At 40.4% G+C, this 13754-nt stretch overlaps 1 protein-coding gene across 4 annotated transcripts in view; it reads right to left on the reverse strand.

Annotated features, from left to right (window-relative positions):
* Positions 1–13754, reverse strand: part of LOC121880044 (organic cation transporter protein-like) — a 21659-nt gene continuing 7905 nt past the window's right edge. The window contains exons 1-13 of one of the 4 annotated variants that reach the window (XM_042387038.1): positions 12005–12108; positions 8108–8206; positions 5421–5550; positions 5043–5151; positions 4196–4299; positions 3500–3654; positions 2791–2959; positions 2309–2456; positions 1670–1767; positions 1098–1357; positions 791–975; positions 460–605; positions 1–138 (exon numbers count right to left, since the gene is read on the reverse strand). In XM_042387038.1, coding sequence (XP_042242972.1) covers positions 81–138; positions 460–605; positions 791–975; positions 1098–1357; positions 1670–1767; positions 2309–2456; positions 2791–2959; positions 3500–3654; positions 4196–4299; positions 5043–5151; positions 5421–5550; positions 8108–8189 — 1644 coding nt within the window. In that variant the 5' untranslated portion in view covers positions 8190–8206; positions 12005–12108 and the 3' untranslated portion in view covers positions 1–80. Of the gene's footprint in view, positions 139–459; positions 606–790; positions 976–1097; positions 1358–1669; positions 1768–2308; positions 2457–2790; positions 2960–3499; positions 3655–4195; positions 4300–5042; positions 5152–5420; positions 5551–8107; positions 8207–11966; positions 12109–13754 lie in introns of those variants that run through there. The other 3 variants (XM_042387039.1, XM_042387040.1, XM_042387041.1) reach the window with 3 other exon arrangements.

The raw sequence follows: 13754 nt of genomic DNA on the forward strand, positions 1-13754 counted from the left end.
GGACGATAGAGAGTGGTAGTAACTCTCGACAGGAGCTGCCATGCACAGGCCAACCGCCCTATTGCACACTCCTTTTTTTCTTATGTTCTTAAAGTTGTCTCAGCTGTCTTCCTCATCTGGTTTTTCTTCCGTACGGACCTGGAATCGAGGATATAATGTTACACTTTACATTTACACGTCTGTTTACATATTTACGTCTGTTTACATTTTACACGTCTGTTTACATATTTACGTCTGTTTACATATTTATACATCTGTTGTTGTTTAAGTGAAGGATCTTATTGGAATGAAGTATATGGTGGGTTTATAGACTATCCTTAATCGTACAGACGTCCTGTTTGCCATTGTTTATATACCTGCACCATCTATATACATTGTTTACATGCTTGCACTATCTATCTACATTGTATACAGTATATACCTGCACTGTCTATATACCCGTTACTACCTGTGACCTACCTGCTATTAGATGGTCGAGCCTCCAGGGTCACCACGGTATCATGGAGAGCAGCACCTCGGGTCTCGGGTAGCGTCAGCATCACGGCGGAGGCCACTAATGACGACATACCGAAGAGCACAGACGGGGCCCAGATAGCCACCGACCCCTGAAATATACCATACCAGAGTAACTATGTCCTCCAAGTTATTGCAAAGTCTTCGTGGTATACAAATATTCGAGATGAAGTGAAGCTATGACGTGTGTGTGTGTGTGTGTGTGTGTGTGTGTGTGTGTGTGTGTGTATGTGTGTGTGTGTGTGTGTGTGTGGAAAAGCCCCATAAAAAAACTTACCAGGTATTCTACCACAAAAGCAGCACACACGGATCCAACTTGAGCCATAATGGTGGAGGTGCCGAGACCACGGGTTCGAGCCTCGGTAGGGAAGCATTCAGCACAGTGAAGGAAGATGATGGTGTAACTGAAGCTGATGGTGATTTTCCCTAATAGCGACAAAACGGCGATCAACCAGGTCGACCCTGTAAAAAGAGGTCTGTGATTTACAACTTAATCTCCCATGTTCTTGGTTTATTTCTTGGTTTATAAGGTAAAATTCCCGTGAATGTGTAGGAAATATGAACCAAACACAACGCCACCTAACCTGTTGGTACGAATGGAACTGCTAGTAGTGAGAGCGCCGTCAAGGCGTAGCAAATGATGTTTACATTCCTCCTGCCGAAGCGTTCGACGATAACTCCACTCAAACCTTTACCGGGTAGCTCAGCGGTCCCAGATAACGCCATAAAGACGAAGAGGTTGATGCCAAGTGTGCTGCCGCTGAGAGACAGGCCGTAAAACCCTAGACCAGTGACCGTGAAACACACATACATTGCCAGAGTGTAGCGCCTCATCCTCCTCGTCCTGGGATAAACAGAGAGACAATTGGATTCAAGGAAGGTCTTCGTAACTCTACATAACTGTCAGGGATCATCTATTTTTCCTATGTAATTCAAATCTTAATTCTAAATGCGATACAAAGCGAGCTATCTTATTTTACGTGTATTGTCATTTTAAGTCCCTCTACCTTCGAGAGATCAGATGAAACACCAAAGACTGAAAAGAGAGAGAGAGAGAGAGAGAGAACTGGAGAAGGAGAGAGAAGGAACGAAAAAATATTGAGATTAAAAGAAAACGTAGAGAAGGAGAGCTGAACTTCTCCACTAGTTGGCCCACCTGACGAGTATCATGTACGATCTGGCGAAGTCCAAGAATTTACCCATTACTTTGGTTAGTCCCCTCTGGTGACGTCGCTTCTCAGGCACACTCTCCGCCTGGTGGTGAACGAGATGTAAAGAAACACCAAATCTAAATAAAAAAGTCAAGTAATATTAGTGATTTCTTAGACTAAAATTTACTTATACTGAATTGTCTACTAGCCAAATAAAGAAAAAAAATATAGTTGTAAAGGAACTAAAATTTTGTGTGTGTTTTTGTGATAATACATTACTTAGGTGAATGATTTGTTAGCGTTCTCAAATAAATGAAAATTTTGTTCTTTACATAAATGGTCTCTCATATGTTTACATTTACTAAGTGAGTCCTGGAGCGGTGACTCAAGGGTCTGTGCAGGTAGATAGGGGAGGAAACGCAGAAATAATCCTTTCATTGTGACATACTAATTAGAGGGAGAGAAGGAATGTGGAAGGAGGGCGGAAGTATAGAGGGAGAGAGTGTAAAGGGAAGGATGGAAGGAGAGTGGAGGGAGAAAGGGAGGGAATTTGAAGTAGGGAGGGATGGAGAGAGAGAGAGAGGAGGGAGGGAGAGTGTGTGGAGGGAGGGAGTAAGTGAGGAAAGGAAGGAAAACAACATTACCTCACTGGCAATGTTTTGCATCATGGTAAGCAGTTGGTCCCGGGGAGGTAATGTGGCCTTGTTCAAGCGGGCGGCCTTCTCCAGCACCTTCAAGGCCCGGTCATGTTGCCCCTGGACGATAAGCCACCGCGGCGACTCGTCCATAAACCTGAAGAGACCCCAATGTAAGAGTATATCCTTCGTCAGTTCTCAGAAACATTGGACAGGTAAAGTTAACTGCTATATTTAGTAGTTACAATTCAAGGTGTACTTCACAGCACTTGATTCGCTAACTAGAGTCTGCGTTAACCCTTCGAGAACAATCACAACACCTGATTGGCTAACTGCAATCTTCATTAACCCTTTGAGGACAATAATAACACCTGATTGGCTACCTGCAGTCTTTATTAGCCTTTTGAAGACACTGTTTTAAGTTCTCGTCCTCAAGGTGTTACACCATCGTCCTTGAGATATTAGTTTAGCCAGAAGAAAAAGCCACTAACCAGAGTGAGGGGAGGAAGAGGAGAGCAGGTAGAGATACGGCCAGTTGGAGCCATCGCCACTCACGGATGAGATAAGCGTTACCTCCCCACAAGATGGTGCCTAGCCCCCAGGGGAAGAAGATCAGCGTCCCTACCAGCGCCCGGTACTTCCTCTTGGTCATCTCCATGGCTATCGACAGACAGACAGACAGACAGAGAGGAAGACAGACAGGTAGATAGAGAAGGAGAGGGAGAACGAGAGAGATATACAGATAGACAGACAGGAAGACAGAGAGGCAGATGAGGAGAAAGAAAGAGGAAGCAAAAAAGAGAGAAATTCAGACAGACAGACAGACAGACAGACAGACAAACATGAAATGGGGGAAGCATTTAATATGATATAATCCATTCATTATTTATTTAAGTGTAGTAACGTTACACTGGTTGGATAATTTAAAGAAATTGTCATATAACTTTTCTTAAATATTTTCAGAAATACCTTGTTATAAAAAACTCTAATTAGTGGGTTAAAATTATCTTAAATAGTGTGGGGGTTGTACTCAAGATGTTAATATGTAATCGAGATGTTAATTTGTACTCTAGATGTCAACATGTAGTCGAGATGTTGTACTCAAGATTTTAATATGTAATCGAGATGTTAATTTGTACTCTAGATGTCAACATGTACTCGAGATGTAAAAGGTTAACTTAGGGTGTAGTTGCTGTTTACCTAGAGTGTATCCTGAGTGATTGGAGGTTGGGTGCATGACGCCCATAATAAATCGAGCCACCAGTATAGCAGACAAGTCGGGAATCCAACTAATGCAGATAGCTAACGTGCAATAGACCACAGTCGCCACTGCCAGCATCCTCTTACGCCCGTACCTGAAAGACACACACACACACACACACACACACACACACACACACACACACACACACACACACACACACACGCACACACACACACACACATGCACACAAATATATACATAAGTCATGGTAGGTTCCACTTAACATAAACTGTATGATATAATGAAGTAACTATTCCATAAACTGTATTTAAGAACCATATGAAATCTCTAAACCTAACTGTAGTGTAGTGTAGTGTAATGTAGTGTAGTGTATGATTTTCGACTTTTTATTCATCACATCAGATAAGCATGGACATCCATCACCATAAACGAATGTTCTATAATTTTGGAGTTAATGTATCACCTCTCTACAATCCTATCATGCAACACTATAATTCTATCACCGTAAATGAACCACTAATTTTGTCCTTTATATTTTACTTTGATTTAGGAAAAAACTTTATAATTCAGATAAAAAATAACTTCTTATTATAGTATGCAATTATTAAGTCAATATCTACTACAGGTGAAGGGGTTAAAACAGGACTATGGGTCGGCTGTATGGGGCTTACGTGTCTGAGAAGAATCCATTGATGGAGGAGCCGACAAGGAGGCCAAACAAATAGATACTCTGGAAAGTCGCTCTCCATACTTTGTGCTCACATACCAGGTTGAACTGAAATGAAGAAATCGGGGTTTTATTTCATTTACTCTTACGACAATAACAATAACGATAAACAAGTTCACAAAAGCCAAAATAATAACCGTGAGTTGTTATTTCCTTTGGTTGATACTCTAAACAAAAGCAGGAATCATTAAAAGCAAAAGCTCTCATTTAAATCACTACATATCCTACCATGCTTGCAATCCTAAACTTAACCTCTGGCTTGATTTAATGACTCTAATATCAAATGAGATCTTCATTACTTAACATTCACGTTTACTTTATATGTGCCATCCAGACCAAACTATTGCCATTATTATAGGTCGGTACAGTATATTGTATCAACGCACCACAGGGGTTAAAATATTGATGTAATACCAAAGCTGAATATTGTTGGTATCTGTAAGTGTACGTTTTTATGTGACAGAAATGTGTATAAAAAGTTTAGATATTCCAGTGAAATTGTTTCCTATATGGCCCTCCTACCCTCATCTTTGCCATTAATATTTTATGTTATTATTCCCTCATCCCTTATTATATGACCAAAATATCTCATTTTCTTTTTTCTGTACATTTCAAGTATTTCTTCTCATTTGGATCTTTTTCTTTGCATTCGCCTCAAACATCCACATTTCAATGGCATCCAACCTCCTTCTGGTGTCTACTGAAAGTGTCCATACATGCATGCATGCAAATAATTTCTTACTCAATACAATGAGCTTTAAATGACTAGTATGAGCTGGAGCTTAACTTACCTCTGAGGTGATGGTAGTGATGAAGGTGGAGTTGTCATAATACCATTGAGTACACGGTCTCTCCTTCAGCGCCCCTTCCTTCGTCTCCTCCAGGTACACACACTGATCCCTGCATGATTTACTCCTTCAGTGTGTATGTGTTTATGAATACAGCTAAGACAAGATTAATCCACACTTGGACAATAATACAAGTAACTAATGCTGTGTAACAGATAAACTAACTCGTGAAATCTGTAATTTGAATTAATTCATTAATAGTAATAGATACTAAGTTATACAGAAACGTCACACAGTCGTAGATTAATAATTGGAAAATAATATCACAAGTTTATTAATCGTAGGTATAAGATAATTAGCCATTGTGTACGAGTTACTTACACTGTGGTCTGGTTGGAGCCGTCAAGGGAGGTGATCTTAGGAAGCCCATGGTCAGGTAGGATACAGGTGACGTCGATAGCAGGCGCCAAGAAAGCCCCTCCTAGCGTATGACTCGGCACATTCATTGTCCCTGCCAATCACACACACACACACACACACACACACACGCACACACACAAGTAATTAATCACGTGGGGAAATGCTCAGAAATTCGTCATATCATTTCAAAGTAAGTTTAGAGAAACAGGAGAGAGAGAATAAGAAACCTTGATGAGTTAAAATGTTTTCCTCTAACTGAAGAAGAGACAGAAAAACGTACATCTATATAGCTCACTCACAGCATCAGCGAAAGTTTAATATATCACCATTGATAATAAATAACTTTTTACTATCTTATCCAACGCTACGGGGAAATATACAAAGTGTAAATAATAATCGGTAATTCGTTCCCTATTATCATGTGACTGTGGGTGATAATTTGTCTTCATGGAACTGGTGTGAGAGACGAAAATTTCCATGTGTCGTTTCTAGTGATACATCGAGTGTGTTTGCTGTAGTTTAAACAAGAGGTTAATAGGTAATCTAATTGGGCAGCATAGGATAAAATTACTGGTTGTGACCTTGTAGCATACACACACACACATACACACAGACACACACACACACATACATACACAAACACACACACCCATCAACATACAATAACATCAACATACATATATTCACATCTCATACGCCCACATCCATACATACCCACTTGGATATATTCACATACACACAAGCCACAAGTCAACATACGAACACATCCACACCCACCCACATCCAAGCATCCGTGTTCAAGCATATCTGAACTTGGCCATGTTTTGAGTCGATCGTCCTGTTGGATTTGATACTTTTTCCAGCCCCATGTAAGAGTTCCTGCTAGGTGGTCCACGGTGAAAACGTGTTTTGTTTTTTTGTTTTTTATATAATGTCTCATATTTTTTCTTAATCGCTAAGTATTATGCTTGATAAATACTTGATAATTTCCACTGTTAGGCACCACCTTAGTGATTATATATATATAATATCAACGCATAATGTCTGGTTTTGGGGAGACTGTTCCATCATGAGGAATTGGTTCACTTCTTCTGTTGTGCCTAAAAACACATTATTCCCCCGAGACAAAAATTTATTGAAACCAGTAAGATAATGGGTATATTGGTGAGCTCCTTTATTATGGTATAGGTAGGTGTGTATATGACACTAACTCTCATATATTGTCCATTGTGGTAATAAAATTCCTATATGAAAATAAATGTACAGTGAATAGAAGTTAATATTGACCATGAAAATAATTCCTTTACTGAAATGAGTAATTCTATACATTTAAATTTCTCAATATATAAAGTGATTATATGGCTGAAGAAAATGAAGTGTTGGAATTTATCCCTCATCGATGAACCAGAACAGAAGCCAATGGTCATCTGCCCTTATTATTGTAATGTGTGAAGGTATAGAACACCTATGTAATATTAAAAGTATTAAATAATTTTTTTTAAGGATATATAATAATCTGTTGGGTGTTTTTTTGCAGTAAACTTTAATTTTGTCATTTTAGGTAATTATGTCGGAAAGTTTGAGTTTAAAAAAAATAATAAGTTCTTTTGCATACATCCACATTTATTATGAGAAATGTAGCGATTAAATATTTAAATAAGCACTTTACCTACTCGTTTTAGTGTTTACTTAACAAATATGCAGACTTTCACAGGGTACACTGAAAAACATATATTTGTGTACTGAAAGAACACTGAAAAATTTTCGTCACACTGGAAAAAAAAAGTATGATATTTGGATTTTAGTAAACCTACTACTACTACTACTACTTAGCTGTCACTCGGAATCAAGTATGACGATCATCCACCTATGATACAATGTGAGTTATTTAGGATGTCACTTTCATTGGTGAGTTCTGAAGTGACTAGAGAGGCCGATACTAGACCGGCAGGGTCGTTCACAGATGTTGCACATGTGCAGGGCAACATCTAGTGCGGGAGGGAACAGCGGCAACGTCTTTCCGGTGTTGGCGCTTGTCTGCCTCGGTATGTAGTCGGGCTAACTCGAAAGTATTGACACCTTCTCGTGTGGTGATCCTCCAAGCGTTACGGTGTGGAGTAATCGTCTCCCAGGTGAGGGGGTCGATTTGGCACTTTTTCAGGTTTTTCTTAAGACTATTCTTAAGCCTTTTCAGTTGTCCACGAGCGTTACGTTTACTATTCGTTAGGTGACTGTAAAGTAGCTGCTTTGGCAGTCTACTGTCGCCCATGCTGGTAACATGGCCACTGGCCAGTCCAGCGTAGTTATTTATGGATAATGGTAGCCTTGATGCTCCTACAGTTGGTGTCAGTGAGAATGCTGGCATTGTGTTCTCTTGTCTTCCCATGTCTCGCTGCCATATAGCAGGGAGTGGAGGACCACTACTCAATATACGTGCAACTTTGTAGGTAATTTCTGCTCCCTACAGCTGAAGACACGGGTACGGAGTCTGCCAAAGGCTTGAGATGCACATCTGATCCGATATTAACACACACACACACACACACACACACACACACACACACACACACACACACACACACACACGCAAACACACATACACACATACATACATACATACATACATACATACATACACTCAAACTCACAATAGGAGATGATAAGGATGACAGGTAGGTTCCAGCGTCCCATCCCTAGCCGAAGTAGAACATCGTCGAATTTAATAGCCATCTTCCCGCCGCCTGTACCTGAGGAGACACACTTGGCGTAAGAGTACAGTCTCCCTCACTAGTGCGTTTACAGGGACTCGTCAGGTTATGTGCAGTGTGGCAGCTCTGTGTTTGTTTACATTCGACAGAAGGAAACTCTCAGTAGTAAACACACTATGTAAAATAATATTAAAACAAATGTCTCAATGGTAATGATTTGTGGAATGTTTATATGACGAGCCCCTGTAAACGCACTAGTGAAGGGGACTGTACAGTACATTGGGTAATTCTAAATCTGGATAAAGTATTTCCGTATAATATTTTCTGTCTATTCTTCTGGCTAATGTTAATTTAAGCAAATATAACCCTACTTAAACTGCTTTAATCGTATTTAAGCTAACATAAGCAAACTTAACCTAATCTAACCCAACCTAATCTAACCCAACCTAATCTAACCCAACCTAATCTAACCCAACCTAATCTAACCCTGTAATGACCACGGTCTTACACGTCAGTTAGCGCCAAAAATCAAATGATTCATATTACGCTCAATAGCCCACCAAACATGTACCTCGGCTTTCGTTTGAGTCCTCCATCTGAGGAGTCCGTTTCTCATCACTTCAAGACACCTCAGTCCTCCGTTATCCCATTTTCTCTGACTTACTGAAACCAACCTCTCTATAAAATGGATTTGAGTGTGAGAGAGAACACCCTTGTTTTGAGTCAACTTAGATATGTCTGTTTACAGTTGGAACATTCAAGATCCATTGTGAGTGGGGTAGAATGCTTCAACTGTCCTTATCGTTAGTAGAACGTGTCAAGTAAGTGAGTGTCGAGTTTGCCAGCTAGAGTGGCGTATTTTATGTCGTCCGTGGGGGTATCCATGAGTTTCTGATCGCGCCTGAAGTTATATCATTTTGTCGCCCCGACATCAGAGAATCTGATGTTTATAGTTTAATTAGTGTCAGGTGTCTATTTGAGAAAGTCATTAATCTCCTGAACTATTCTGTCAACTGGTATAATCTCCAAGATCTAGCGCCTCCCCGTGAATAGCCCCTTGTTCGCCTCAGACCTAAGCTTGCAGAATTAATGTTATCGACGTGTATATTCCATCTTTTCCTGGCAAGCTCAACCTCTGATTAGATTATATGAATAGACATAGGAAATTACCCTGATCAAGAACACCGGAGTTCATAACTAAGTATACAGTGATCCAAAATGATAGAGAAGTTATGTTGTTGGTAAGATCGACCCTTCTGGTATGAATATGGAGGCCCAAGCTGCTCGCGAGTGCACGTATATACAGGTAGTTCTGCTATAACGCGATAATTGTGTTCTTGTAAAATATCGTGTTATAGAAAATCGCGTAATAGAAATAACAGGGCTTATGGAGAAAATAGGGTTAGGTGCAGATTACTCGAAATCGAAAAAATTTAGTAGTTAGCCTAACACAAAGGATAGCACAGTCTAAATAAATGTTACATTCATATCTAATAATGAAATCATATAGTAAATTTAACACTTTACCTTGAAAAAATATGAATGTAACTTGATGGGGAGAAGGGTGATTTTGAGGTTGATAACATCAAGCTTCTCTTCAAGTGTTATATCCTTTCTTTTACGATAATCACCGGGAATTCTATCATCAGAATGCTTTTTGGAGATATTCTTCTTTACCATATTCACAGTTAATACCACAAAATTGGAGAAATAGTAAGCAAAAATCGCGTTATAGCAAACAAGCGATCGCGTTATACAAATATTGTTCCGAATTCATAAATCGCGTTAGAGCAAATTCGCGTTATCAAAACACGCGTTATAGCAGAACTCACTGTACCTCGACACGAGGGAGAATCACGCATTCGTGACTTCCTCAACGTCTCTCCAGGTATGTTAACGTGTGTTCCCGCCGCCTATTAATTCAGTTTAACTTAGTCAATTTTGGTGAATATCAGTGCTCATGTGTTAACATAGTGAATTCTGTGCCAATTAAGTCGAGTAACGTAGAGATTTAGATATTGTCTGAACCGTTGCCAGGCGTATGTTTTGTATAGTTGAAGTTAGACCTTTACGCATTCGTGACTTCCTCAACGTCTCTCCAGTGTGTTGAGCTGAATACTCATCGGCTACGTGGGTCGGTAACCGGGTTGGACGATGCCGTTAATTCGACAGGACTGAACTGGGAAGTCCGTTTCCTGCAAATCAGACGCCCACTCCCTGAGCGTGTGTCGGTCTACAACCGACCCCTAACAGCGACCTTCATTTGTTGTAGAGACCAGCGTTACCCTGGGGCACTCCTCACAGTTACATAGGCCTAAGTATTATAGTACCTTGTTTGGGGAATAACTAGCAGAAATATAGTATCCCAGGTTAAGTATTGAACCACTGAATGAGAGTTAAAAGTGCCATGTTGTTCCTTGTGAATTGACAGGAGGTATTGTATGTTGAGATAATTGTGGAGTTGTCCAGTGTGCTATGTATTCATTGGTAGTGACCATGAAATGATAATCTGAGAGTATAATGATATAACCAAGAAGTGAAGAGTTAATTTGCTACTTGGTAAGGTAAGACCTGTGGGTCCAGTGATATCTGGTGTATACCCAGTACTGACTATCATGTGGCAGAGTGACAAGACCACAATTGTCGATTGAAGTAATAAGAATTTGGAGGTATTTAATGAGGTAATAAGTTCTTGAAGTGTTTGATGACTTAAGAAACAAATTGCAGTTCTGTTTTGTCTGAGTGAATCTAAGATGCATCTTATCCAATCACTGTGTTAATAAATATTGAATTAGTAATCTACGTCTACGAGTATCACCACTCTATCCTTTCCCACATTGGTTCTCAGAAAATAACTAACTCACGTGCCTAGAAGCTCGCTACCTAACAGTTAACTAAGAGATGTTATATTCTAGAAAATCCTGGGTGGTGGCAGGCTACCGTTGTAAGTATAATAAGTGTGGTAATAACAAAGACATGGTTTCCCAGGTTAATCCATGGTTTAGAATATAACTAGAACAAAATATATGGATGAGATCATAATATATGACAGGAAATGAAAGGAAAGAACATTGACTTGGAAAATATAAGCAGAGAAGCATAAGAGTTACTTATATAAGAATATATAAGAATATAAGGTATATAGAGATAAAGAACATATAAGAATATAAGCAAGAATATATAAAGTAAGTATGTGTGTTAGGAACTGAAGAAGGTTAAGTATATAAACCCGGATACTCATTGAAAAGAATAACTGGATGGTAAATTATTGAAAAGAGAAAACTCGGCCCGTTACAACCCAACCTAATCTAACCCAACCTAATCTTATTCATCCTAACCTAACCTAACCCAACCCTAACATTCATCTAACCTAATTTGCTTATGTTACTTCAAAATATCGAGTTTCTGGTACAGCAATACGTGATTTTTTAGTCACTGCGATATACACAAAATTTCGTAACCAAATGTTCGTTTTATCATTTCCACCCCTTATCAGCTGGTTGGTCTGTTATCATAGTATGACCTCCAATATCCAGTGTTAGCATCAAAAAAATTATGACCAAGTACCATGTTGCTGATCTCACCGACTTTCTGCCTCATTTACACATAATATTAGGGTCTCAATTGTTTCTCTTACTTTGACAATACAACATATATATATATATCGTTTCTCACTATTGATCTGTTTTATATTTTCCATTTCTTTATTTATGGTGCAATTTGTTTGTTTTCTTTTGCTAATCAGCGTTAAAAATAAGATATTTCATTCTGAAAGCAAATCATCACGCTAAAATCTCACTTAAGATCCTGAAAGCAAAAATGGATTGGTCCAGTTACCGTCCTCCTCTGGGCTAAGTGCTCCAAAATAGTGTCCAACTGTCCTGCCTTACTGCCGTACACACACTCACTATCTCCTGCTCTCACCAACTACTATAGGCTCCACACACCACCTTCCACCTCAACTACCTTCAATATATTATTTTTCTCCTTCTTCTGACTCCTCTTCTGTCTTACGTATAACTGAGATATTGCAACGGGAGAAAAGGGAAGCAGAGGGAGGAATAGCGTAGGTTATTGTACCCAAGCTAGATCTTAATCCTAGAAAGATCTCCTCCTCCTTGAATTCTACTACATTAAATTCAAACACAGGTCCACGTTGTTATCTCTATTCCTTCTCTCAACTTCAATAGTATTTGAAGACCTTTGGGTGAGCCCATGGTGCCCTCACGATCATTAAAATAAATAAATCCTGTGAGTAAGATTTCATTGCGTCATTTCTCTTTCCACGTGCAAATTCTTTTTGAACTCATTTTCTCGTTCTATATATACTCTTAATATCTGGTTGTAGACAGGTGAGTGGTGTGGAGAGGTGAGTGGTGTGGAGAGGTGAGTGGTGTGGAGAGGTTAGCTGTGTGGAGAGGTGAGTGGCGTGGAGAGGTGAGTGGTGTGGACAGGTGAGTGGTGTGTTGAGGTGAGTGGTGTGGACAGGTGAGTGGTGTGGACAGGTGATTGGTGTGTTGAGGTGAGTGGTGTGGAGAGTTGGGGTTGTGTGGAGGTGAGTGATGTGGACAGGTGAGTGGCGTGGACAGGTGAGTGGTGTGGAGGTGAGTTGTGGACAGGTGAGTGGTGTGGAGAAGGTGAGTGGTGTATTGAGGTGAGGTGGTGTGGACAGGTGAGTGGTGTATTGGAGGTGAGTGGTGTGGAGAGGGTGAGTGGTGTGGGAGAGGTTAGTTGTGTGGAGGTGAGTGATGTGGACAAGTGAGTGGCGTGGACAGGTGAGTGGTGTGTGAGTGGCGTGGAGGTGAGTGGTGTGGAGAGGTTGGTTGTGTGGAGAGGGTGAGTGGTGTGGAGGGTGAGTGGGTGTGGACAGGTGAGTGGCGTGGACAGGTGAGTGGTGTGTAGAGGTGAGTGGCGTGGGGAGGTGAGTGGTGTGAGTGAGTGGCGTGGAGAGGTGAGTGGTGTGGAGAGTGAGTGGTGTGGACAGGTGAGTGGTGTGGACAGGTGAGTGGCGTGGACAGGTGAGTGGTGTGTAGAGGTGAGTGGTGTGAACAAGTGAGTGGTGTGGAGAGGTGAGTGGTATGGAGAGAATAGTGGCGTGAAGAGGTGAGTGGTGTGGAGAGGTGAGTGGTGTGGAGAGGTGAGTGGTATGGACGCCTGCAGGATATAACGGTGTGTTACTGTGCAAGTTAGGTTAGGCTAAGTTGGATGTCCAGGGAGCACCACGAGGCAAATAGATTCCAGACATGCCCTGTACGTGACTTTGTTTTTGTTTTTTGTTGTGTGTGTGCGTGTGTGTGTGTGTGTGTGTGTCCGTCCGTGTGTGTGTGTGTGTGTGTGTGTGTAATAATAATAATAATAATAATAATAATTAACGGTTTATTGAAAAAGTTCTGCAGTCCGAAGGCTGAAAATATACATTGGACATAAATGACTTATTACATACATTGGTGGTTTAACAAAAGCCTTCATTAGAGAAAGGTAAAGGAACATACAGTGAACATACAGATTAATTAGGTGTTGAACAGCAAACACGTAGAGTAGTGACTCTCTCCCAGATGGTGTTAGGATGGGCCTCACGTGGTGTAGT

This window comes from Homarus americanus, unplaced genomic scaffold (genome assembly GCF_018991925.1).
Source record: "Homarus americanus isolate GMGI-L3 unplaced genomic scaffold, GMGI_Hamer_2.0 scaffold30108, whole genome shotgun sequence".
NCBI classification, from domain to species: domain Eukaryota; kingdom Metazoa; phylum Arthropoda; class Malacostraca; order Decapoda; family Nephropidae; genus Homarus; species Homarus americanus.